Source organism: Microtus pennsylvanicus, chromosome 5, assembly GCF_037038515.1.
Source record: "Microtus pennsylvanicus isolate mMicPen1 chromosome 5, mMicPen1.hap1, whole genome shotgun sequence".
Taxonomy (NCBI): domain Eukaryota; kingdom Metazoa; phylum Chordata; class Mammalia; order Rodentia; family Cricetidae; genus Microtus; species Microtus pennsylvanicus.
Genome location: NC_134583.1, coordinates 74589756 through 74601023, shown reverse-complemented (window position 1 = coordinate 74601023; position 11268 = coordinate 74589756). Strand labels below are relative to the sequence as shown.

At 52.3% G+C, this 11268-nt stretch overlaps 2 protein-coding genes across 5 annotated transcripts in view; one reads left to right on the top strand and one right to left on the bottom strand.

The window, feature by feature from the left end:
• Window positions 1-6975: 6975 nt before the first annotated feature.
• LOC142849832 (uncharacterized) lies at window positions 6976-10543 on the bottom strand. The gene is made up of 3 exons (XM_075972563.1): window positions 10251-10543; window positions 9473-9571; window positions 6976-9371 (listed from the first exon to the last, which is right to left on the bottom strand). The coding sequence occupies exons 1-3, from the start codon at window positions 10334-10336 to the stop codon at window positions 8588-8590; spliced, it is 969 nt and encodes a 322-aa protein (XP_075828678.1). The 5' UTR covers window positions 10337-10543; the 3' UTR covers window positions 6976-8587.
• Ctbp2 (C-terminal binding protein 2) overlaps window positions 9524-11268 on the top strand; it is a 131568-nt gene continuing 129823 nt past the window's right edge. For 2 of the 4 annotated variants that reach the window (XM_075972557.1, XM_075972553.1), the window contains exon 1: window positions 9928-10199. The gene's annotated coding sequence lies outside the window, so the exon portion shown is untranslated. Of the gene's footprint in view, window positions 9679-9927; window positions 10200-10549; window positions 10651-11268 lie in introns of those variants that run through there. The other 2 variants (XM_075972554.1, XM_075972555.1) reach the window with 2 other exon arrangements.

Genomic DNA, 11268 nt, shown 5'->3' with positions numbered 1-11268 from the left:
AATAGCTGAGAATCACCTGGAACCTAAATTACACAACATTCAAATTATTTTTGGTTTTTTTTTAGACTCTTTATATAGTCATGGCTGTCTTGGAACTCACTATGCAGACCCGGCTGACTTCAAATTTACTGAGACCTGCTTGCCTCTGCCTCCCAAGTGCTGGGATGAAAGGCGTGGAACACCATGCCCAGCTCACAGTACTCAATTATTGTGCAAGGGTTTCCCCCAAAACCTCAGTTCTGTGTGAACACGGAGGTTCAACTTTCCTGCCCATCCCCTCTGACATCCGTGCTCACAGACCCGACAAGCAGCTGGTATTTAGCATGGGCTCAGCTTTTGCTGCCTTATTCAATACACGTCTGTCCAAATGCTACATTTATCTTATAATGTCTTTTTTTTCCATTCATAGGAAATTTGAAATGAATGGTCTGGGGACTGGGGCTGTAGCTCAGTGGACAGAATGCATAGCTAGCATGCACCACACAAATCAGACTTAGCAGCAAACTCATTGGAATCCCTGCTCTTGGGATGTGGAAGCAGAAGAATCAGAAATCCAGCTCAGCCTGTTAAGAAATGTGCTTAAAAATGAGGAGGCCAAAGAGAAGGCTCAGTGGTTAGGAGCACTTGTTGCTTTCACAGAGGACCAAGGTTCCAGCCACATGGCAGTTTATAAACATCTGTAACTCCAGTTCTAGAGGACCTGAAACACTCTTTTGACCTCCACAGACACCAAGCATCTACATGGTGTGCATATATACCTGTAGACAGGCACCAGTCATGCATGTAGTGTGCCTGCATACATACAGACAAAACGCCAACAAACAAGGAGAGGAGGACAGGGGAATATGCTTTCAGATTGCTGACTTTGCATTTTTCCTCTTGCCCAGGCAGCACTTTCTATGGAGCCTGGAGAAGGGCTACTCCATTCCTGAGAACTCTTGGCTCAGAACTAGAGCCACCTTTTTTTTTGCAAAGAAAAGTAAGAAGAAAGCACAAGGCTGCTGGGCGGTGGTGGAGTATGCCTTTAATCCTAGCACATGGGAGACAGAGGCAGGTGGATCTCTATGAGTTCAAGGCCAGCCTGGTCTACAGAGCAAGTTTCAGGACAGGCAGAGCTATTACACAGAGAAACTTTGTCTCTATGGGACACCGAGAAAGACATTCAGAAGTCTACTTTATCTAGTATTTAAACTCAATTCTCAAACCAGCTGAGGTGCAAGAACTTGAAAGGATTAAGGACTTCTTTCCATACCAGGTCTACCCTCTGTGGCTGAGGGATCTTAGGCAAAACACTTCATGCTCTAAACTAGACATGGTGGCACAGGCCTGTCATCCCAGTACTCAGAAAGTAGACATGGAATAATTCTTCTTCAAATGCATCAAGAACTTTAGGGGTGCCAGGTGGTGGTGGCGCATGCCTTTAATCCCAGCACTTGGGAGGCAGAGGCAGGCAGATCCCAGTGAGTTTGACTACAAAGCAATTTGCAGGACAGCCAGGACTGTAACACAGAGAAATCCTGTCTCAAAAAACAAACAAACACAAAAACAAAAACAAAAAATAAAAGGGAAGAAAAAGAAAGAAAGAAAAAGAATTTTAGGGAGCTGGAGAGATGGCTCTGCAGTTAAGAGCACTGGCTACCCTCCCAATAGGACCCGGGTTCAATTCCCAGCACTCACAAGGTAGCTAACACCTCCTAGGGATCCAGCACCTTTTTCTGGCTCCCATGGAAACTAGTCATATACACGGTATACAGGTAGACATTCAGGCAAAACATTGTACACATAAATACAAATAAATCTTTAAAAATAACAAAACAATTTAGGGGTTAGGAATGTAGCTCAGTTGGTAGACTGTTTGCCGATCAACCTGAGTCCAAGCCCAGCATTGCATAAACTGGTTATGGTGGTTTATGCCTATAATCCCAGCACTAGGGGGTGGTAGAGGCAGGAGGATCAGAATTCAGAGTTCATCCTCAGCCACACAGCAAATTAAAGGCCGGCCTAGGCTATGTGAGACCGAGTCCCAGCAACAGCAGAATCAAATGGGGACCTTCTGAAGCATGCATTACTAAGTCTCACGTGTTAGGATGCATGCAGGCATCTGTACTGGCCTACCCTTAAGATCTCTGAGTTTGAGGCCGGCCTGGTCTACAGAGTGAATTCCAGGGCAACCAGGGCTGCACAGAGAAACCTTTTCTCTACCCCTCCCCGACTGAAGAAAGAAAGAAAGAAAGAAAGAAAGAAAGAAAGAAAGAAAGAAAGAAAGAAAGAAAGAAAGAAAGAAAGGAAGAAAGAAAGAGAGTCCAGCCTGGGTCCGACACAGAGCTGGCAAGGTCCATCAATGTGCTGTGTTATATAGCAGTGTTTCAGTGCGTCTATTTTTCTGCAAATTACACTACAGATTCATTCATGTCTGTGGATCTGCGTGGTTTTTTTTTTTGTTTGTTTGCTTTTGGTTTTTCGAGACAGGGTTTCTCTATGTAATCTTGGCTGTTCTAGAACTCACTCTGTAGAACAGGTTGGCCTTGAACTCACAGAGATCCACCTGTCTCTGCCTCCAGAGTGCTGGGATTGACGATGTGCACCACCGCCACACCTGGCCTGTGTGTTTGTTTTTATTTACAAATGATTTATGTAGTATGTGCTGAATAACTTGGATCTCCTTTCATATATGATTTTTTTTAATAACTTGGATCTTATGGATTTTTTTTCTTTTTGTTTTTTTGAGACAGGGTTTCTCAGTAGCTAAGAAGCCAGTCCTGGAACTCGCTCTGTAGACCAGGCTGGCCTCGAACTCACAGAGATTCGCTTGCCTCTGCCTCTCAAGTTCTGGGATTAAAGGCATGCGCCACCCCTGCCTGCCTGGTTTGGACCTCACATTCAATGAGTGATATACCCTTTTACCCAATCTATCTTTCCAAACGTCCATCTACCCATCCAGCCCATTCACTCATCCATCCACTTACCCATCTACCCACCCGCTCCTCTAACTTTCTAGCCATGCATCATCCATCCATCCATCCATCCATCCATCCATCCATCCATCCACTCATCTGTCTATCCCTCTGCCTTTTCCCATACCCACACATCCATCAACCCTCCCACCCACCCACCCATCCAAGCAATATCCCAAGTGCCTCTGAGGGGCCAGACCTACTAACAGATGAAATCATCCTAGTATTTCATGCTTGCAAACCACTGGGAACTGGGAAGAAGGCTCAGTAGGTAAAGCACAAGTGTGAAGACGTGAGTTCAGATCCCCAGCAGCCTCAGAAAACAGCCAGACGTGGTAGTGTGTCTGTAATTCTGGCGCTGCTATAGCAGGAAGAGAAGAGAAGATATGAGTCCCTGGAAGCCATGGGCTGGGCTGCCTGAGCAACATGAGATCATACTTTAGTGCTGCCCCCTAAAAAAGTTTTTTTTCTAAATATAATTGTATATTACAATTGTGTATTTACAATGCCTTTTCAAACACCACTAACCATCCCTCTCCCACAGCAAGCACAGAAAGGGTTTGTGGCTTCATTGAAAATAGTACTAGAAGGCGGGTGGTGGTGGTATATGCCTTTAATTCTGGTACTTGGGAGGCAGAGGCAGACGGATCGGATCTCTGATTTCAAAGCCAGCTTGGTCTACAGAGTGAGTTCCAGTACAATTAGTGCGTAAAACTAAAGCCAATAATAATAATAAATAGAAAAGAAAAAGAAAGGATTAAAGACAGGCAGATGGAAAGAAAAAGATAGAAAGAAAGAAGGGAAGGAGGAAAGGAGGGAGGGAGAGAGGGAGGGAGGGAGGGAAAGAAGGAAGGAAGGAAGGAAGGAAGGAAGGAAGGAAGGAAGGAAGGAAGGAAGGAAGGAAGGAAGGAGAAAATAGTAGTAGAATGGCTGGCATCCTTAGGCAATGAATTTAATTTTGAACTTCCTGTGAGTCCAGGTAACAATGAATCTGGGTGAAGGATCTGTTAGAAAGCAAATTCATTAACTCTTCAAGAGAGATGCCCTTTGTTTCGTTTGCTTTTGTTTTTGAGACAAATCTATTTCCACATAGATTCGGTTGACCTGGAACTCACTAAGTAGGCTAGACTTGCCTCTGACTCACTGAAATCAGCCTGCTGGTGCCTCTCGACTGCTGGAGTCAACCCCGTCTGCACTTTGTTCTCTTGTAGGCAGCAACGCAGAACAGAGGTTACCAACATTCGCCAGCAGGTGACTGGTTTTGATTGTTTTGACCCCCCCCCCCCACAGGGTTTATCTGTGTAGCTTTGGCGCCTGTCCTGGAACTAGCTCTGTAAGCCCGGCTAGCCTCGAACTCACATAGATTCACCTGCCTCTGCCTCCCATGTACTGGGATTAAAGACATGCACCACCACGGCCCAGCTGGTTGTTTTTATTTTTTTTTATTTTTTGTCAGTGTCTTAGGTAGCCTAGGCTGGGTTTGAACTCCCTCTGCAGCTAAAGATGACCTTGAACTTCTGATCCTCCTGCCTGTGGTCTAGAGGAGTGTGGGATTATAAGTGTGCACCACCTCCTTTTATGCCAGGTGTTGACGAGTCTAGCCCAGTGCTCACTGCCCCTCCTTCCCTTGGATACCAGCAGGGAATGCAAAAGCCTGATCTAATGGCAAACCGTGAGAACATCCTATCCCCACTCCCTTTCATTGAGGCCAGATGGACCCCAAGGTTAGAAGGAATAGAATAGGCACTGCAGAATAAGAAGATGGCACCACCAGCGGTGTTGGTGACGGCAGCAGGCACAATGCTTCCTTCCACCTAGTCCAGGCACACCTGCCTTCATCTTGGAGCCATGGGTCTCTACCAGACCAGACCTCTTCATGCAAAGCTAGAACCCTTTCTCCTGAGCCCCAAAAAGGAGAGGGAATGGATATCCCTGTAACAAGGAAAGAAACTTTGGAGGGGGAGTCTGAACCACGTTCAACCAACCAGGAAAGGTGGAGGTCAACCAGGAAAGATGGAAGTCAGGGGATTGGAGAGTCCTTAGCAAAAGAGCTGAAACCCACAGTATACCCAGTGCCCTTGGGCATTACAAGTCCTCAGAAGCTTGGTTAATGGCATGGCCTGAGAAAAAGCAACACTCTTGATTTAACTCAGACCATTAGGCAAAAGAGAATAGAGAGTCTGCCTATTGAGGCAAGATCTTACTTTCCAGTCCTTGCTTGTCTGGAAGGCCAGGCTGGTGCCCAACCTACAGTCATTCCTTGCTCCAATCTCTCAAGCGCTGGACTTAACAACTGTGAGCCACCAGACTAGCCTGTTCATAAATACTACGAGGGAAAAAAATGTTTGCTGTAACCTTTGTGAACTCATGTTACTTCCTCTTAAATATGAAAGCACATGGAGCTCTTATTTCCAGTCTGTCAGAATTCACCTCTGGCTTTCTCATCAGCACGACTTTGCCAGTGTGCAGAAACTGCGCCTGGGGAGCCACCCTTCCGTACCTAACTTTGTCTCCTCACCTTCTTTTTCTCATTTCACAGTAGTGTCTCACTCTGCCACTCAGGATGGACTAGAATTCATGGCAAGCCTCCTGCCTCAGCTAGAACTGCACATGTGAGCCACATCTGCCTTTGTCTTTCCTGCCCTGTAAAAAAAAATAAATTATTGTAATTTCCAGTGTGTATGCATGTGGTGCTGGGGCTCCAGCCCAGGTCCCCAGGCTTGCAGGGCTGCAAGTGCCTCATATGCTGAACAATAATGCCAACGCTGTCTCCCTTCAGTTCCCAGTTGCCACTGCTCTGCTTTTTCTGATTTTGCTTCTTTACTTACCACGTGTAAACGGAGTTAAACATTATTTGTCCTTTGCTTCACTAAGCCTTTTTTTCAACATTCGTCTATACTATGACAATTCAGAAAGTGAGGTGCATGCATGTGTGTGTGTGTACAGCTGGGCATGCCCACGCCACTGCATAGGCCAAGAGAGGATGAGGGTGTCCTGCTCGGTCACTCTCCACTTTTACTGAACTGGGGGCATTTTTTTTCTCCTAGACTAGCTGGTTACCAAGCCCTAGTGACTCTCTCATCTCTCACGCCACTATACCCCACTCCAGTGCTAGGCAGCTATCCTGGCTTTCTATCTGGGTGCTTTGGATCTGAACTCAGGTGTTCACATGTGTGCAGCACTGAGCCATCTCCCTAGCCCTTCATTCCTTGGTTTGAGACAGGGTCCCACTATGTGTTCCTGGCTGTCCTGGAACTCATTATGTAGACCAGGATAGCCTTGTACTCACTGGGATCCACCTAACTCTGCTCTCCACGTGCTGGGGCTAAAGGTGTGCAGCACCCCACACGGCCCTTTGTTTTTTTAAAGGCTGAATAATAAATAGTCCGTATTTCATTTATTCATCTGTCACTGATAGACACTGTGCTGTTTTCACCTTTTGCTTGTTGGGGATAATGTTACTATGAATATGGGTATATTCACAACCATTTAAGCTTCTACTTTCAGTTCGTTGGGGACCAGTAATCAGAGATGACATTGCTGGAGCATATAGCAATTCTACGTTAACTTTCTGAGGAGCCGCCACTCCCACCGTGGGGAACCAGTCACACCCCCATCAGCACTGCACAAGGGCCCCCATTTCTCCACATCATTTCCCCTTCTGCTGATGACAGTCACCCCAGTGGATAATTAGTGCTATCTTACTGTGGTTTTCATTTGTAGTTCCCTAGTGACTGAGGCTGAACATTCTGAGAGCATGCTTCTTGGCCATTCGCACATCATCCTCATAGAAGTATCTATTAGAGTCTCTTTATATTTTCAAAATTTAAAAGGGCTAGAGAGATGGCTTAGCGGCTAAGAGCATTGGGTTGCTCTTCCAAAGGACCCTGGTTCAATTCCCAGCGCCTACATGGCAGCTCACAACTCAAGTTCCAGTGGATCGGACTCCCTCACGCAGACACACACACACAGGCCAAAACACCAACACATGTTAATAAATAATTTAACATTTAAAGATTTTTATTTGAGTGTGTATGTACGCACACGCACGTGGGCACCCTTGTAGATCAGAAGAGGGCATCGGATCCCTCAGAGCTGGAGTTGGGAGTGGCTGTGAGCCACCCTATGTGGTTACTGGGAACTGAGATTAGATCTCTCTGGAAGAGCAGCAAGTGCTCTTAGCTGCGAAGTCATCTCTCCAGCACTGGGTTTTTGTTCATTTTTATTTTGTGTGGTGGGCATGTCATTCATGATACATGCATGGTGACCAGAGGACAGCCTGGAGGAGTCAGTTTGCCCTTTCGAGGTTGCTTTACACACCGAGCCATTGTGCCAGCGCCAAAGTATTACCTGTGTCAACACCGTCTAGGTGGCTGCCAGATTCGCCTGTTCCAAGGAGCAAGGGATGAACCTGGGACCTCATCTAAGCCAGTCCAGTGTTCTGCCCATTGCGCTGCTTCCCCTAGCCTGGGCTTCATGTTTTAAAAAGCAGGCTGTCAGGCAGAAGTTTGGAATAATTTTTAGTTCTGAAATCTTAAGAGGGTCGTGTTTTCCTTTGGTTGTGTGAATTGTGATACATGTGCAGGGGTCTGAGGACAACTTTGTCCACTCTTTCCTTTTCCTTTCACTAGGCATTGGGGATCGAACTCAGATCCTTGGGCTTGGCCGTTCCTTTGCAGACTCAGCCAGCCCGCAGGGTCCACCATAGTATTAAAATGGAATCCAAAATTAGACTGGAGGAAAGCTGAGCAAGCAATAGGAAAAGCCAGCGGGCCACGGTTTCTCGGGAAGAATAAAAGACCACCGAGGGCAAAGATCTGAGAAACAAAGAAGCAGGAGCTTTCATGACCATAGGACCAAGCAACTCATAAGGCAGGAATTGGTGGCACAGAAGCCTGGGTATGCCGCAAGGTCAGTTTACAAGCAGGTCTTGGGCCCCACAACCTTGAAGTGAAGCTGCTGGAGATAGCAGTGAACTCTTTAGAGGAATCCCTGAGAACACAAAGCCCTGGAAGACGGAGGGGTGAGGGGTGGGTGCACACCTGTGAATTCTCTCACCTAACATCGGGATGGTGAGTTACTTTGTGACTGACCAGCCCCAGGCCTATTAGGGGCACATAAAACCAAGACGGGTATGTTTGAAAGGGACCGTTCCTGCGCTGCCATTCAGAAAAGGTTTGTAAACTAGTTTAAAAACCAGTAGGACTATAAAACAATCATAGAAACCCCACAATGCCGGTCTTGCGGGCGGCATCTGGGTGTGCACTTTAGCAAACAGGTAGAGATAAAGTGCTCTCCAGGACGCACAGCGCCGGGTTCAAGGACTCAGAGGCCTCACGCGGCCCACGTCCGCTATAAATTTCTCCGGTCCGGTAGGCCACACCGCTAGAAGTGGTTTTCTGAATGGCGGTCCCTGTGACCTTCAAAGTTGTGACACTAGACCCCCTCCTCTCGAACGTACAACCCAACACCTCAATTCAATCGCTAGCACCCCAAAAGATTGAAAAACAATTGCAACCAAGGGCTCTGCTCAGCACCACAGGGTTCCTTAGAAGCCGCGCGCCTGAAGTCTTGGGAGGCCCTGGGCGCAAGGGGCTGGCTCCCTTCCGGGGATAGCGCTCGGATGTCGCGGGTCATGGCCAAGGAATCCAGCCCAGATGTTGTCTAGGCTCTCGCGGCCGCAGTGCCCCATCCTCGTTGGGAGTCCAGATTCCAACCGCAGAAGACCGAGACACTTGTGGACTCGTGAAAGGGCACCGCGCAAAGCGACCCTCGGGACCCCAAGGCCTCAGAGAGGCTGGGGATCCGACCCAAGGCAAGGCTTTCAAAACAGCCCCAGCGACATCCAGACAGCAGAAAGACAAAATTTTTAAATGTGTAAAAACATTTGGCTTCTCGTAGCGAACACACCGCGACAAGTTCCAGTACACAGATCGGTCTCCGCGCGCACCCGCAGCCGGCACGGTCTCCCTGATCTGGGATCGGGGAACGCAAGTGCCCCCTGTGGCCGGCCCGCGCCTGACCTCGCGGGCCTGGGACGGCACCGGTGGCCTGCGCAGGGCCCAAGAGGAAGTTGGAGCCTCGGGGCCGAGTAGAGGGCAGGTCGGCTGCGCGGGCGTGGTGGGGGCCCTACCGAGCCGGGGCCACCCTGGGGACCGCGGCGAGGCCCGCCGGAGCTCGCGTCTCCCCACGTGGCGGGCCCCACGTGGAAGGAGCGGAGGAGGAAGGAAAGCGAAGGCGGGTGGAGTCACCGCACCGGCTTCGGGACCCCCGCGCCTCCCTAGAGCCTCTAGGGTGGCGTGGGGTTGGGCCGGGGAGTGTCTGCCTTGCCCGGCCCTCTTGGCTGCCCGCTGCGCCAGTGTGCACTTTCGCGTAGCCGCTAATCCCTGGAGAGAGCCGATTTGTAGTGAGAAGTATCTGTAGGGGCGAGACCGGACCATGTGGGGTTGTGTCATTGGTTTGCAAAGAGAGACCCCGCCTTTGGAAAAAAAAAAAAGCGAGCGAGCGGGGACCCTCACCTCGCCTCCCGCCTCGCTCCTGCGCAGCCAGAGGGCACCGGAGCAGCGGCCCGCGCCGCTTCCGTCCTTCCCTTTCCTTTTCTCTGCGCTTTCCTCCTCCTTCCCGGGAGGAGAAAACAAATAAAGAAGAGCAAATAGCCGGGAGGCGCTCTGCTTCTAGGACCTTCCCTCCCCGGATCCAAGTTGCAGCCAGCATCCTCTGGGGGGTGAGCGCGGCGCGGCGCGGCGCGGGCCGGGGACCCCCAGCGCAGCCCCTGCCTGGCCGCGGGCCGGCGAGAGGACGCGCGGCCGGGATGGGGGGGGGGTGATTGGGAGCCGGTGGGCGGGGGAAGGGGGTGGGGTGGGTGGGGAAGTAGGAAGAGGCTCGGCGGCGACGGGAGGAGGAGGAAGGGAAGGGAAGGAAGGGAGGGAAGGGAAGGGAAAGGAAGGGAGGGGAGGGCGGGAGGGGGTGGGGCGCGGAGCTGGAGAGATTAAGTTTTTGTGTGTGTGTCTCTGTGTGCGTGTGTCATTTTAAGGTGGCTCGGGAGCTGACCAGAGGAGCCAGCGGCGGCCAGAGGAGCGGGAGACCAAGCTGGGAGCCATGCCGCGCTGAGGGGGGGGCCTCACCGCCAGCGCCACCACCACCACCGCCGCCGCCGGGTGGGGTGGGAGGGGCGGGAGCCGCCGCTACCGCCGCCGCCTCCCGGGTGGGCGCCCTTCTCCGTGGACGCCGGCGACCCAGGACGAGGTAAGGGGGGGTCCTCGGGGAGGGCTGGGGCTGCTGCCGCCCCCGCCTCACCTGCGGCCGCTGGCTGGGGCGCTGTGCCCGCGCCTCACTGCGCCACTCCGGGAGGAGGAGGAGGGCGAAGGACACCGGGCCAGCATCCGAGGACATCTTTGGTCAGCGCCCCCGGCCCCGTATCCGCACGCCGCGCTCGGGGGTGGACGCCCGCTTGGGGGGGGGATATTGCCCGCCGCCCCTCGCTACCGATTGCGCCTGCTGCCCGCCCTTTGCGCCAGGATTTTTGTTGTTGTGATGAGAGTTGATGAATGCGAAGTAGGCGGTCACCTTCCTTCCCATCAGGATTGGAAAAAAAAAAAAGGAAAGAAAAACCCGGAGCGCAGCGGCGTCCGGAGGGCAGCGGCGGCGGCGTCTGGCGACGGTTTCCTAGGCGCCTCCGGCTTGCTCCTGGAGCCCGGTGGGTACGCGCGCGGGGGCCGCTGGCGATCTTGGACGAGCGCGCGGCGCGCCGCGGGGACAATACGGCCGGATCCCTGGGGATCAGGAGTCCGAGCATACCGGGGTGCGGCAGGCCTTGCGCCTATGAGGCGGGCGGGCGGGGGTGGGGAGAGGAGAGACCGGGGTCGGCGGGGACAAGTCGGGGCGCGCGTGGCTCTGGGCCCCTGGGGGCGCGGCCCCTGTTGGCCCGGGATCCCGCGCGGCTCCCCGAGAGTGTAAGTGAGAGGCCGGGAAGGAGGCGAAGCGGATCCCTTTTGTTTTGCCGGCCCGGCATTGTTGGCTCGTTGGGGCAGCCGGGGCCACATCTGCCGCTGCCGCCGCCAGTGGCGCGCGGGGCTCGGCCCGCCAAAGTCGCGGCGGGGCGGGGGGCCGGGGCGGGCTGCAAGGGCGGGGGCGGGCGGCGCGGGCATTTCCTCTGCCCGGCCGCGCTCCCGCGGGCACCACTTCCTCCTCGCCCTCCGCGGGCTGTCCTCGGCGCCCTCGCCCGGGCCGCACTTTTCGGGTGGGGCGAAGCAAAAAAGAAACTTTCGTAGAAGGGGCTGACTGGGGCGCGCCTTGGGCACCAGGCACCCAGCGT